The sequence below is a fragment of the Jatropha curcas genome, chromosome 7 (genome assembly GCF_041381405.1).
Source record: "Jatropha curcas cultivar XTBG-Jc1 chromosome 7, XTBG_Jcur_1.0, whole genome shotgun sequence".
Lineage (NCBI taxonomy): Eukaryota > Viridiplantae > Streptophyta > Magnoliopsida > Malpighiales > Euphorbiaceae > Jatropha > Jatropha curcas.
The window spans coordinates 29170178-29185410 of NC_143157.1; the positions used below are offsets into that span (position 1 = coordinate 29170178).

Genomic DNA, 15233 nt, shown 5'->3' on the forward strand with positions numbered 1-15233 from the left:
GTAAACGACCGCGTTTCGTCTTCTGATGCTGCTTCTGGAGAAGGACGACTTTGTAAAAGGATTATATTTTTGAATTTTTCTTTCTCATTTTTTATAATTTAAGGGCGGTTTGACTTGATTTGACCGAATAATAAACCAAAAGGAAGGTTGCTCAAGAGACAGAGTCCTAGATTGGCGGCGGTTAATTAATTTAATTTTTATTAATAAGTAAATTGAAAGTGGACTGGCAATTATGCTAGTTTATTAATTGCATTGTGAAATTACAATATCACTCCAGTCTCCGGAAATTGATTTAGATGGTTTTATGATCAAGAGAGGATGTGTAAGTCATTGCATCTGATAATTAGAACATTGTGATTAACCAAAAAAAAAAAAGTAAAAGGGTGCTCGGACCGGAATCCGCGGTGTGATGTCTTCATATACTTTTCTTTCCAAGCTTAATTATTTTCTAATAAGAATAATGTGTATTATAAGGGTTCGTTAGGATAAGAATAGTGCTTTTTTCTAAAATAATTTATTAGAAAAATGCAAAGTTTTTTCAAAGTAATTACACAAATAATGCAATTGTATGATAGGCCATATTTTTTGAGTGTTTCAAATAGAGATTCGAACTTGGATTTATCGTTAGGTTGTACGTGGATTTACTATTATGTTTATTAATGTACACACTAATAATTGATACGAATTATTGAAACTGAACATTTTTTTTTATACAGTAGATATTTCTAGTCTATTTAATTAAGTCTAATCTTATTTGTATCTTATTAGGTTTATAAGGAATAAGTATTCCTCGAACGTAAACTTTTCATATTTGCAAATATTTAATGCTCTATATCTTGCTTAATACTTAAATCTTTTCCATTCAAATCAATCATGTTGGTCGTTGAAACTGAACCAACGATGGAATAAGGAGAATAAAAGGATTGAGATTAAGAGAATACATTATTGTTAGATTACGTGTACTTAATTAAAGAACTATAACTTTCTATTGTTTATTTAAAAAAAAAAAAATTTATTGGCTCGAATCTACCCATGCTTGCATATTGAGGTATGTAAAAATAATAAATAAAAAAAAACTGATGAAAATGGTTGGTAAAATACAAATTTAAATTCTTAAATTTTTGTTTGTCAACCTTTGTAACTTTTAGCATGTATATTAAAGACCAAGCTTTAAATTGACTGAAATTGAACAACAAATTTAAATTACTAAAGGTTAAATAAAATACGGGCTTAATTTTAACAAAAATAAAAATTTGGATAGTAAATTATACTCACGAAAATAATGAATTCGAGGATTTAATACTTTGATTCTGATTAAATTATTCCATTAAGAAGTATTTAATGTGTGTGATTATCAATATCTAAATTTTAATTAAATAAAAACTTAATTGAAATAAAAATAAAAATTGAATGGTTTAATATCAATAAATAAAAATTTAAAGATTTAATAGGCAAAATTCAACAAGTTTAGGAGATTTAAATATGCATTTTACTTCATCTATACCGTAGTCCACGGGAAGACGACGACATGCAATTATATTTTGCCATGTCAGCAAAGTATATGGCCCACTTTGCTAGAAGCGCAGATTGGATTCGGATCCATCATTGGGCAGTGAATGATGACAAAGTTCAAAACATGATTAGGGCCCACTAAAAATCAATCAAAGGCTCTCATCACTGTGATCTGTCTCCACAATTTTTTTTTTTTCTTTTTCGAAATTGTTAAATCTTTTTTCTTAATAAAAACTCAGCTAAACTCAAAGCTGAGAATGAACATAAAACGCTCTTGTTTTGCCCGCCCAGGCGCGGCCTTTAACCCAAAATTCAAATTTGATTTTTGAGTTTCTTTCTCTCTCTCTCCCTCAGCTCCAGACATTACTGTTAGATCTCTACACTTGAAAGTCCAAACAAAACAACAACGTTATTTAAAACTGCTTTAATTGAACTAAAAATCTCTTCCTCTTCATTAAACCAATTAATTATCTAATTCAACATCCAGTCGATCCGCAAATGGCAAACTCCGATTCTTCAATTCCTCCTCTTCCTGCTTCTGCTCCTCTCGCTCCTGTACTCTCTCTTTCTCCCTATCTATACACAGTCACACACACACACACTCAATGACAGATAGATCGATCGATCTAATAATTTTTGTTTTCTCTCTTTTATTGCAGAGGAAGGAGAACGTAACTCAGATTGGTTCCAAGATAGAGGTATCTTTACTTGATTTTCTAACTTTTTATTAGTTTTTTAATTTTTGTTTTTGTTTTTGTTGTTTCCGTGGAAATTTGTGTAATGTAATGTGAATTTTGAATTTATCATTTGCTAATTATTGATTTTCACTTGGGCTTTGTGGTCTAAAATGGTGGTATTGTTTGTGAATGTTCGTTATTATTAGGAATTAAATGAATCAAGGACAGAGCTTCTTAATAGAATTCAAGGCTTAAAACAGGTAAATGCCTTTTTTTTTTTTCTTTTTTTATTTAATAAAAATTTGTGAGTTTTGTAGTTTTTCTCCGATTTTATTTTGGAGAGCTATTGATATAGAGGAGTGCATTTTATTTTCATATTAGGATTTGCAAAATTGGAGATCAAAGTTGGACACTCAAGTGAAAATCTATCGCGATGTAAGTTTCTGTATCTGTCTGACTATTGTAGTTTGGTTCCCTATAATTTTTGGTGGAAAATTACATCCATTGATCATAATACAGCACAAGGAACACTAATTTTCTGTTATACTGTCTTCTTTTCTGTTCTTTATATATATAAATTGTTTCTGCACCCCTATTGGTGTGTTCATATATTCATTCAAATATTTGAATTCTGTATGCTCCATGCTCATATATTCCATTCTCAGGCCATGGAGAAAGGCGAAACTGTTGTCATTTTAGTTGTTAGGAACCTAGTGATTTAATATGAATCTTTCTGACTCAGCTTGACTATGGCTTTAGTTATATCTCTAAATGAACAAGAATCTTGGGGTTTCGAATTGAAAACTTTCATTGGAAAGTATAGGCACTCTTGAATTACTTCAAGTTTTGAGTTCTACTCGGATCTTCAATGGGATTTTAAAAGTTTTTGGTTATCTGTTATGTCTATTATTTATTGATGCAATATTTTAGTTTCATGTTAAATCAAAGTCTCTTGTCACTTTACGCGGTCTCAACAGTCTTTCACTTTAAAGAGATCTTAACTATACATTTCAGTTGGGTTAGGCTCTCTACTGTCATTTTTACAAATAAATGCACTCTGGACCCTCTAAAATTCTTGAAGTAATTCGCCTCTTAAGCATGCCTGTGTATCATAATGAGTTTGTGCAATAAAAGCCCACTATTGGACGCTCGCCTGGCCACCAGGTGTTGCTTTTTTTTACTGGAATTTTTAGCATGCTGGAGACAAATCAAGTATTTCTTTTTCTTTTTGTTTCCTGTTTTTTTTTGGTACAACACACTATCAATAGAGTTATTTCTGAGGTGAAAAGCAAAGTTCCGTCATTTATCATTTTGCCTTGCCTCTTTTCCTAATTTGAATTTACTCATTTACAAGCTCGCTACTTAGATGAAGGTATATATAACATTTGAACTTAGTCCAAGTGAAAATTAGTCTTATGCCTTTCTTAATTCTGGACTGGTTTGGTTAACTACCTCAGCCCATCCCCATAATAATAGTTATTTCCCATCCCTTAGTTGGATTGGGACCAAGGTTTAGTTCAGTTTGATGGAGGCTCTTTGTGAAATTTTTATTTCTTGATGCAGGAATTATCAGATTTGAAGAAATCACTGAATGTTGAGGTGGAACAACTTCGATCAGTAAGTATCGCAATAAAAATACTGTTCTTGTTTTCATATAGGAATTACCTTTTGTCTAGAAGTAAGTATTTCCGGTTTAATATAAATTAGGAATTTCAAGAGCTTAGGAGCACACTTCAGCAGCAACAAGAAGATGTTACGGCTAGCCTGAAAAATTTGGGGGTAAGTCTTAGCCTTTGCCTCCGTACTAATATGGTTCAATGCTTTTGGAGATTATCACAAGTACATTCTTTCTTAACTTATGCAGCTTCAGGATAGCCCAGGAGATGCTAAAGAGGTGGTCAAAGATGCCAAAGTTGAAGTAAAAAATGAAGAAGCACACGCTTCGACTGAGGAGTATACTGATAAAATCACAATTGCGTAGATGTCTAGCACGAGCATGACTTTTATATGAAATTTGTATTGCTTGTCGTTGGCATATGTATTTCATTGAAAATTCCTTTCAATCTTCGTTATCTTATGGATGCCTGACCAATATTGTTTCTATCATTCATTGCCTTATTCTTAATATCTTTGGACTTTGTGAAATGAAGCTGCGGTGTTCGAATTTTGATCGCTTTTATATGAGAAAGGGAGACCACCTACGGGCTAAGGGACAGCCTTGATCGCTTTTATATGAGAAAGGGAGACCACCTACGGGCTAAGAGACAGTCTCAGGTAGACAGTTTTGATTGGGCTTAGGTCTCTTAAAAAGTAATGGAGGCATGCAAAGGTTTCCTGAGACCAGACTGGCCGTCGAGTGTAAAGACAAAAGGGAACTTGACTGCAAGAACCATTTGGATGGTCTAAACCGGGGACCACAATGTTCTAAAGCCACCCTTTTGGTGCAGCAGGGAGGTGAGCTTAAATTACTCGACTTGATTGTTGCCGGTGTAAAAGATCAAGGTAGGTTATGATTTTATGTGGTTTTGAAACAACAAAATCAAGAAAGTAACAATCAATTAAATGCCTACTTTCTGCAAGATAGGAAAAGGGCATTAATTGTCAACCTCCAAACAATTAATGAGATTGTGAAAAATGGCGATGTAGGTTGTCCGTCCATCCCACATTAATATTCACATATTTCCAAGAAAATTGTTTACGTGTTACAACTTACAAAACTCCAATCTAAAATAAACCTACGTAGTTTCCCAGGGAAGTTGTTGCCATTGACATGAATCTTTATTAAAAAGAGAAAGAAGAAGACTTCTCAGTGTTTCGCTATATTCAAGAAGACTCTTCTTCAAGGATAATGATGGGACTCCATATGTGACCCCATTGCTGGTTTGCCAGTTTCTTCAAGCTTTGATCACCATCAAGATCGAAACTTTCTTATAAGCCTTAAATGCCAACTCCACATGGTTCCTTCCTAGTAAATGGGGATTTTTTTTTTTTAGTTTTTTTTTTTCAGGGTTGTGTCCTGTCTTTGTCCAAAAAATCTCCTCCGGTCATGAAAATATCAATGGGCGGACAGACGGGTTTTGCAATTCTGCTTTTACCCATTATAACAACCAGAGTGCAAAATTACTCTAAATTTATCAAATTGAAAATTGTAATGAAGAATACCAAACACTAGCAGTAGCAGTTACTGTATCCAATTCTTGCTAACTTTCATCTCATATGGAACTAAGATTATTTGGGTTCCCCTTTAAGGGGTAAATTATAATTAATAAACTTAGATCCCGAAACCATATATGAAACGAAAGAGGTAAATTCTCAACTAACTAAATTAAGGAGGCAAGATGTTAAAGCATTAGAAGGAAAAGCATCGGATCGTAAATTTACCTTCTTGAAAATCTCTCACCTTATCTATTTAAATATACTCTCTCCGTCCACAAATAAATATTATATTTGTAAAATTTAAAAAGAATATTTTTTTTTCATTTTTACTCTTTCCAATTGCTATATAATTTTCTAAAATATCTCTCTTTGTTACAAATAGGACTAATATTATTAGTTTATTCAATAATTTATTACAAATTAGACAAATTAAATGACTTTTTGAAGGGTTGATAAAAGTGTAAATATGATACTTATTTGTGTACAGAGAGAATATGAAATTAGATTAGAAAATAGATATAATAGTATACTACCTATAATGTAATGTGCTAATTAATATAAAAAGAAAATTTTAATGCATGTGATGTGTGCATTAGTATTTTCTAATTAATTATTTAAAAAAAATTATTAGGAATGAATCCCTTATATAATGCACATACGTACGTGAGTTTTGAGGACAGCAAACTTGAAAAGATGAGACTCCCAAGTCTCACAATTTATTCCTTGCTGTATTTAAAGTTCAAACCCGTTTAAAGCTTTGAAGCTAATCTAGGCTCTAGCTATAAGCTAAGCTATCACTTCCTTCCTCCCTCCCTCTCTTTCACCTGGTTCTCCTGAAGAGATTGCAATGTCTACAACATTTGGAGGAGAAGAACCTCCCAAAGCTCTAAAATGCCGGGTAGGTTTGTCACTCACACTAAACCCATCTCAGTCTCATCAGTCTCTCTGCTTTTACCCTTTCTTTTTATGCATTTTCCTTGTTTCTTTCAGACATGGGTCCTTAAAGTATCTATCCACTGCCAAGGTTGCAAAAGAAAGGTCAAGAAAGTTTTACAAGCCATTGATGGTACTTCAAATAACACAATCCTTTTCTTCTTAATTAATTTCTTGCTTTCAACTTATAAGTAATAGAAAGACACATACATTCTTATTTTCTTTCACTTCTTTACTAGTGTATATATATGTGTGTGTGTGTGTGTGTGTATAACAATCTTTCTTTCTGTCATCGTTTCTTGTTTTGGGTGCTTGAAATGTTTTCTCTCTTTATTACGATGATGGAAGCTCTGTTATTTTAAATTGGTTTTAGGAGTTTATACAGCAACAGTTGATTCACAGCAACAGACAGTCACTGTTACTGGTAATATTGGAGCGGAGATATTGATAAAGAAACTCATCAAAACGGGCAAGCATGCAGAGATTTGGCCTGAAAAACTCTCTTCAAAGGAAAATGAAACGGCAAAAGCAAAAGAAACGAAGAACGGCCAAGATTACACTAATAATGGAAGGAAACAATCTGTTAAATTCAGTGGAGAAAGAAAAAGTGAAGAGACAAAGAATGTTATTAAGTCACCGGAAAGCCCCACCGATGTTGAGGAGCTGCCGGAGGTAAAGAACAAGGATCGTGAAAGTGAGGGTGGTGGTGCCAGAAATGCAGGTAAAAAGAAGAAAAAGAAAGCGCAAAAAAGTGAAAATAACAACACTGTTTCAAGCTCAGGCTCACCACCTTCTGGTTCAGCCGCAGGCAATGGATATCCAAATCAAGGGGAGGGCATTGATCAAGTAGTGGGCCCGGCTAATCTGAACCCTACACGTCAGCAGCAATGGGTTCCATTCCCACCAGGGTTCAACATTCCATTACCTCCTGTGTATGCATCAAGCTACAGTATGGTAAACCCGAGGGGAAGTCCTGGTCCGTTCTATTATGTCCCACCATATCTCCATAATACAACCACACATCAACTGGATTCTTTCTACTATTTCAGTGATGAAAATGTTAATGGATGTTCCATCATGTGATAAACCAGGAGGAGAGCAATTTTGAACTTGTTTTGGTTACGGAAAGTGAAGTGGTCAAAATTTGGGGGCAACATATTGCTGAGGAGATGGATATATATTAGACTTTGAAATTTTTGGATTTTATTTTCTTTAATATGGTCATATGGTATTTCTTTTTCTGAAATCCAAATGGTTAGCTTGTTCTTGTTTTTAATGCCCTAAAATATCACTACTAGTGCATGTTTTATATGTACATTTGCTTTGTAACTTATATTAATTAAGTAATTGGCTCATAGTACAAGAGATTACATGTTGAAATTCATGATAATTTTTTCTTTCCCTTATCAATTTCCAACGTGAAAGGAAAAAGAAAATTCGTATTGGTAATTAATAATTATTGTGGTTAGTGACCAGATGAATTTTTCAATACACATTCAGAAATCCAAAGAGATTTATAATTATAATATACTAAAAGTTGGAAATTATAATATTTCTACTACCCAATCAAGTTGGGATTCTTGGCCTTGCTTATCCGAGCAATTTGCCAATCGACTCCTGCTGATGTCAAAGAAAGACCCTGCAACTATTTGAGACAGTGGGATATAGGAAAAAACAGATAAAAATGTATGGTTTTCTTGTTTCTTTGTCAGACAGGGAGAAGGAAAGCATAAACAAGCTAGCAGGGAATATATTTTGAACCCAAAAAACTAATAAATAAATAAATAATGAATATCTTATGATTGGTGAAGCATAAGTCTGAGAAAGATCAAAGAAAACTTTTTTTGTGCCAACAACTATGAATTTTAAATAAAGGGCTCTCCCACTCGCATCAACGATTTTAAAAGAGTACAATTCCAAGAGCATTAGACAATGCCATCCATTGAGAACTTGTTCTGCTCTAAACAATTAGAGAGTACTGTTCAGAAATTCATTGCTGCTCATTGTTTGAGGATCTCACAATCATTTGGCAAGCAATGTCTAAGTTCAAGATTCTCAATTAGGGTTTTGTGATTGTAAAGAGCATCATTTGCTTTGTGGGCCTAAAAGCTTGTAAAAACCAGTCAAATAAAGATGCAACAACAGAAAAGCATTAACATGTTTAATTGTAGTTCCACTTTCAGAAGCTTGAAAGGCTGAGAAACCAAGAAGATGATGTCTGCAGGGATTGATGGGTGGATCAGATTGGCATAAAAAGAAGGGAAGCAATAAGAGTGCTGGACCATCCATTACAGAGAAAGCGATTCTTAATCTTATAAAAAGGCAAATATAATAGCACATTTGAAAATTTTCATCTAATAAAAAAAGACTTTTCCATCTGAGATGTTTTAACAATTTTTTCTGCAAAAAAAATTAGAAGGAAAGAGAAAAACCTCCAATGGTTCTATAGAAATGAACTGTAACAACAGGCGAAGTTATTTAACAAGGCAGTCGAGATAATTTTGATTTCACGCCAAAATTGCTGATGATAATCTTTTCATACAGATCAAGCATCTAATATTAGAAATTTAGATATATACAAGTTGAAAAATCTATGGATGTATAACTACAAATTCTTAAAAACTTACACATACATTGAAGCCTTCGAAGTACGCTGATTTGTTCCAAGAACAATCACAATCACAGTTACATCATCATGATATTTCCTCCTCCTACCAGCTGGTATGTTCATCAATTCTTCCATGCTGAAACCTGCATTGAAAATATTTAAAGCCTTTAAGATCTGGATGAGTAACTAGCTTAGACAAGACAATACGGCATGGATCAATTATTGCTTAGGAAATTAAGCAGATAGACTACTTGTTGTGACAGACTATTTAACTATACTTGATTAATTTTTCATAGAGTGGAAAAATTGTCCTTTTTCTTTGTTACCATTGGTAGGAATTAGAATGTGCTGTACCCGGTCAGATTCCTATCTAAGTGTGTGTCAATGTGAATTGCATTTGCATGTAGTTGGCTGCATAAGCATGTCCGCCTCTACGTTAGAAATGCATGTCATTTTAATCACAAATGTGCTAAAAAAGTAAAAAGGCTTAAAAAATCACTTGCCAATAAGAAATGAAATGAACATAAAAGCATCATATAGACCTTGCCAGACAATTTACCTGCACAATCTGCAGCTCTTGCTACAAGCTGCTCTAATAGAAACTTTGCTGGATCACCAGAGGGGTTGTTCAAGATATAAGAATTAACAAGCCTCACTGCTTCATCATTACTGAAGAAATCAAATAGCCCATCACTTCCAACTATGACAAAGTGATCGGACTTTGTGATTTTGTGCACATTCATTGATGGTTGGGTAGAAATATACGGAGGGCTCAAGAGGTTACGAACTCGAAGAATACCCATCAGTGCATCATTTAGTTTTTCCTGAATAAAAATAGTATATTACAAGAGAAGTGATAATATCATCGCAATAAGCTGAGTTAAAGGCATAGCAATCCTTCGTTGTCAATGCCAGCCTGATTTAAGGTGTTAAATACAATAAACAATACTGACCTTTTTCAGGTAACCAACTCCAAAAGCTCGGGTGACCTTCAGTTTCCCTTTCACTTTTCCACCTACAACTGTTGCAGGGTCATCAGGATGCTCACTCAGTATTCTAGTTCTTTCAAGTTCATTGTCAACAGTGTGACAATCACTGAGCTGGACAGCTTGTAGTTGCTCGTATCCATTCATCGTATTGTCTCTAGAGTGTGTTGCCAGTACAGCCCTACTATCACCCAAATTCATTGTATATAAATCCGATCCATGGAGAAGAACAACCAAGACACAAGATCCTACAGAAACTAGATCAGGGCGGTCCTCCATTTCTTGCTCCACCATGTTCAAGAAATCATTCTCAGCCTGAGTAAGAGCTCGTTGGAGACTATCTAGTACTTCATGTCTGAACGAATCGGGTGAAATTTTCAGTCTAGTGCATACATCGTTCTTGGTGACACTATCAATATTTGAATCCCTTTTATTATAATTTCCTGATGGAGTTTTCTCCAAAGGACTACCGTTAGCAGCATGAAGAGGATATTGAAGGGGGCCATCCAGGCACAGATCATTTGAAGCTCTCATAACATTCTGCCCCAATTCCCAGTCTAACGAATTAGTGTGAAAGATGATGTTTTCATATAAAGTCCCAGCCAGAAAATCAGCTGCATCTCTTCCATTGAAACCATCATAGATTGCACAAAAAAGCCACCCATTTTCTTCAGAACAGACAGCTTGAACCCTGTCTTCACCAGCCGCTCCACCTGCCACTTGAACTTCGATGGCATTAAGAAAGCCTTCATTTCTAGAAGGAGCACTAGCTGATCTCAATGAGTAAGAATCATATTCAGGTGGACTTGGAGATGATGGGCTGCAACTTAAGTATGACATACTACTTTGAAGAGAAGATGGTAATATGTCCAACTTTGAAAGAGATGGTGAAGAGGGAACTCTTCGGAATGAATTAGGGGAGTCCCAACTGGGGAGTATTTCTGCTCCTATCACACCATTACAGATATTGGTATTGGCCAATGTGGCATTAGCACTTATGGCAGCACCAGACAAGCAAGAGAAGCTACTGTTCCTGTGGAGTTTATTGTTCTTGAAGGTTTCATAGCCGTCGTCAAGCATGCAAGAGCCACTGTGGCCATTGCAATGATATCCAAAACTTACTTTGATTTCTCCTTCCTGATTAATTGAACTTGCACCTAGCATTGTTTAAGACTGAAGTAACAGAAGCATATGCACCATTATTATCCTCAGAAAAAAAAAATGCTGAAAAAATTTATAAAATTCAAATTTTCAGAAGTGGATAACATCATTGACTATGACACCACAATTGGTTATTTAATGAATCAGTCAAAAACATACAAAACTTAGAAAGTAAGAGTAGAAACCAAGGTCAGAAGCTAGTTACCAGCAATTTATGAATGCAAATCGTGAAGAAAATCTTAGGTCCATTAATAATTTGTTATCCGCTAAGAAATGAATAAATAATGCAAAACATCTTGCCAGTGTTACATGCCAGAGAAAAATATAGATGGCTAAATAAAACTCCCAGCACCTTAAGGTTGGTAACATCCTTACTTCCCTGGCAAAAATAATGTTCAATAATATCATATCTCTGTACAGCTAAATAAAGATAATTTGTTACCAGCAATGCATCAAATTCAAATTTTCTTTCTTTAAGAAAGCCTAAACAGGAATTCTGCACATGATTCTATGCATGTCACCGACTAGTTTGGTACTGAATCTTACTTGCATTAAACATGCCCCTCCAACAGTACCAACACTAATCATGGCCTTATTTTTTTTACAGCCAAGTGAAAGCAGGGAGATAATTTAGTTCAATTGAAAGTAAATGTATCAAGATTGAAATTAGATACCAAGATTCCAGTAAGGGAATCAAATAAGTTTAGATTTCTGGACGAGCATCAATTCTCTTAAGTTTCTGGTGAAACCAAATGTCAAAAAAGAAGTAGCCATCAGCATCAAAAGCTCACAAAAGCATTTCTAACTTGTGCTAACCGTAATCTCCAATTACCAGGCCTATGTAGACCACAGGTTATTAAAGGAATGAAATTAGACTAGCATGTAGAAAGATTCTAATTAAAATCCATTGCCATTTTAAGAAATGGCATTTCATACACCAGAATCATTATTATTAGCCTGTTAATTCTTTTCTTAAAAAAAAAAAAATCTAACTTTAAGCATAGATAAAAGAAACCATTCAAGAATAAGCCTATATTTAATTTCAAACCTAGATTTCTGTTGAATTTCAATTTTTTATCACTACATATCACAATGATTGCATGAATTTGAACTCTTTAGAAAGTACAAAAAATTTTGTCAGTTAAAAGGAAGAAAAATATTGAGGTGCGAAATATGGGTGCAACCCATGTACATTAATTTCCATAAAAGGTAATTGAAAAGATCGATAACATCAAAAGCACGCTCAGAAACTCTCCACTATGTCAAAGTTTACTAGTCCTAAAACGGCAAAGAGAAGGTCTTTTTCTCAATTTTCTGGAAACTTGGGTTAAATATGTAAATCATCATATTAAGAAAATATGTAAATGCACACGTACTAAGTAGGAAAAAAAAAAAAACATATAAATCCAAAGAACCAATCAAGTGAAACACAGAAATTAGAAGTAGAGGAAATACAAACATATTCAACAAACTAAGCTCCTAATCCAGTAATCTAAAAAACAATTGACTGCGGAAACATACAACCAAACAGAAATACACCAACGCACAATTATTTGATATTTCAATCAAAATTCAAATCGAAACATAGTGTAATAAAGAAAACAAACAAACAAACAAGAAGAAACAGAGGTCAAAAGAAAAAAACAATATCAAGACCCACCTTAGCTTTTTTGATTCTCCAAGACACCCAGATGAATAAAACCTCAATGATATCAGAATGTGAAAGTATATATTTACAGTGAAGAGGGTTATGAAAGAAGAAGGGTACAAGTTTATTATAACAAAAGCAGAAGCAAGCAAGCAAGCAAGAAGAGAAGAGAAGACACGGAGACAAAGAGAGGGAGAAAGAGAGAAAGAGAGTGAGAGATAAATATAAAAATGTAAGAAAGATATCAATTAAAGGAAGACTAGTGGAGAATCTGTAAAACGAAGATGGGTTTGGCTTTTGAAAGAGGGAGAGAGAATTGGATGGTGGAGAAGAGTCTTTGCTATAATTAGAGGACTTTTTGTTTGGTTGAGGGTAGAGTCCTCTTTCTATGATTCAAATTCAACCATTACCGGCAATGCCGTTTATTGAGTTTTATTTGAACTCCCTGTGTTTTTCGTCTCTGCGTTTCTTCCTCAGAGATTACGTCTTACCTTTCCTTCTCATTAGTCAAAACAAAACTTTGTGACGCCGAGATAGTTGCGTTTCTTCTCCTAAATTACACTACTGCCGTTTCGTCAGGTAGATTCCTGTATTAACTGGACTCTTTTTTTTTTTTTTTTTTTTTTTTTTTTTTTTTTCTAATATTGTAAAAAAAATTATGCTGGGTTGAAATCATTTTAAGATTAGGGCAAACTTGATAAACTTGATATTGATAATGATAAAAAGAAAAATACATTTGGATACTTAACTTATATTTTAATTAACACTTTTGTTTCTTTTATATTTGAAAATTTATTTTTTATAACATCTCTAAATTTGCTTAAATTCATTATACGGTCTTTCTGTTAAAAATAATTTTTGAATGAAAAAATTCAGATATTGAATTTAACAAAGAATTAAAGATATCATAGTGACTTTTAAAAATTAGAGAAATGAGAATATTAATTAGAATATAAGTTAAAAGTCCGAGTGTATTTTTTTTATAATAATAAAAAAATATTATCTGACACAGTATGGACAGAATTAAATTCAGTCTAATAGATTGGAAATACCTACTATAATAATAATAATAATATAATAATAATAATAATAATAATAAGAGGCACCACCTAAGGATATAACGTATCAAATATTGTAAAGGGAGTTGCTTAATTTTATTTTGTTTTCATTTTTAATACTGAATTCAACTTATATGGCATATCAAATAATAATAATAATAATAACAACTTATTTAGCGTACGGAGTATGCCTAATTTTTTAACTGGCTCTCGTACGTACGTTAGCCTAATCATTTATATTATAAAATAAATAAATAATCTTCTATTTTACGTTAACCTTTTCGAATGTTTATTATATAACATAATTTGAGTATTATATTTTATATATATATATATATATCTACATTTAAAATTCAGATAAAACTTTCTTAAAAGGCGATTTTGTGTTTAATATCTAACCGATACTTAATTAATCCTACAAATTATTATATTATTATTAACAACGTACATCAGTGGGGCCGGAGGAGCAGAGCAGTAAATGAACGAGTGGCCAGGAAAATATTTAGGAGAATTGTTAAAAATTTCCATTTATTTTTAAGATTTTGCTGAAAACAAAACCATGGTAGGGACGTAAAATGGCAACTGAACCTGTGCTGTGGGAGAATAAGACGGCTCACATCACCACAGCCCCATATAAACCTAACCGACTCGAACCAAAATCTCTGCTTCCAACCGGTTTTTAAGGACAATTTTCAATCTTTCACTCTACATTCTAACTCCGAACCCTCTCTGGTCTTGGTCATAATTCTTTTTTCAGTTGAACCGGTTTGGTTCAACTGCCAGTTCAGTTCCCAAGTCCGGAACAGAAGCTTGGCCAGGCCTTGCACATGTGGACCATTACGGTACAGATAGTACAAGTTGCTGCCTTATTGGCTGCAGGTATATAAACCAGGGGACCAAATACATACAAATCATTCAGATTTCAGACCAAGTGCATAGCTTATCTATTACTAAATCTCTAATTTAAACAGACAAATCAAGGACCACCATGTATGTTTCCAATTATTCATCTAGGTGTATGGTCCAGCAAGATTTATAGAGGCAGGTTTTGTACAGACAAGTTTTCCTACCATTCAATTCAACTTTCCCACTACAAAGATTTTCTTTTTATGGAACCCACAGCCCATGCTTCGACTCCATTATAATTGATCTAGTTGCCCAGTTGGGAGTGTCTAATCATCAGAAATAATATGCCACATAAAAGTTAAAACAAAGAATAGCACTTTGCACATGAGACTGCCTAGTACTTGCAGCAGCAACATATGTAGAAAAGCACTTGATTTGAGGGAGAATTACAATCTGGAAGCAGCACATACCTGTACGGATAAAAACTAGGCTCAAGCAAGCCGGTGAAGTCAGATAAATCCCAGATCAAGAACCAGAGGTTTTGCCCAACTCATCAATTTGACATAAAGACTCATTGACATACATCAGAAATAATTGTTCTAATAAAGCTAATGCCAAGTTTATATTCTTTCAGGTTTGGATGAAACA

The 15233-nt window shown here is 33.8% G+C and overlaps 3 protein-coding genes across 4 annotated transcripts; 2 read left to right on the top strand and 1 right to left on the bottom strand.

Moving 5' to 3' along the window:
• The first annotated feature begins 1750 nt into the window (after positions 1 to 1750).
• On the top strand, positions 1751 to 4295 carry LOC105643419 (uveal autoantigen with coiled-coil/ankyrin). The gene is made up of 7 exons (XM_012228534.4): positions 1751 to 2067; positions 2172 to 2210; positions 2396 to 2449; positions 2571 to 2624; positions 3753 to 3806; positions 3897 to 3968; positions 4054 to 4295. The coding sequence occupies exons 1-7, from the start codon at positions 2011 to 2013 to the stop codon at positions 4168 to 4170; spliced, it is 447 nt and encodes a 148-aa protein (XP_012083924.1). The 5' UTR covers positions 1751 to 2010; the 3' UTR covers positions 4171 to 4295.
• A 1728-nt stretch (positions 4296 to 6023) lies between these two features.
• On the top strand, positions 6024 to 7658 carry LOC105643420 (uncharacterized). The gene is made up of 3 exons (XM_012228536.4): positions 6024 to 6243; positions 6336 to 6411; positions 6652 to 7658. Exons 1-3 carry the CDS (start codon positions 6193 to 6195, stop codon positions 7359 to 7361), a joined length of 837 nt encoding a protein of 278 aa, XP_012083926.1. The 5' UTR covers positions 6024 to 6192; the 3' UTR covers positions 7362 to 7658.
• A 1032-nt stretch (positions 7659 to 8690) lies between these two features.
• LOC105643421 (Protein phosphatase 2C family protein) lies at positions 8691 to 13222 on the bottom strand. 2 transcript variants are annotated; one of them, XM_012228538.4, is made up of 4 exons: positions 12694 to 13222; positions 9840 to 11045; positions 9446 to 9710; positions 8691 to 9029 (listed from the first exon to the last, which is right to left on the bottom strand). In XM_012228538.4, the coding sequence occupies exons 2-4, from the start codon at positions 11034 to 11036 to the stop codon at positions 8902 to 8904; spliced, it is 1590 nt and encodes a 529-aa protein (XP_012083928.1). In that variant the 5' UTR covers positions 11037 to 11045; positions 12694 to 13222; the 3' UTR covers positions 8691 to 8901. The 2 variants fall into 2 exon arrangements, with proteins under 2 accessions (XP_012083928.1, XP_037496319.1); XM_037640391.2 differs by lacking the exon at positions 12694 to 13222 and having other exon boundaries at positions 9840 to 11069.
• Between the last annotated feature and the right edge of the window lie 2011 nt (positions 13223 to 15233).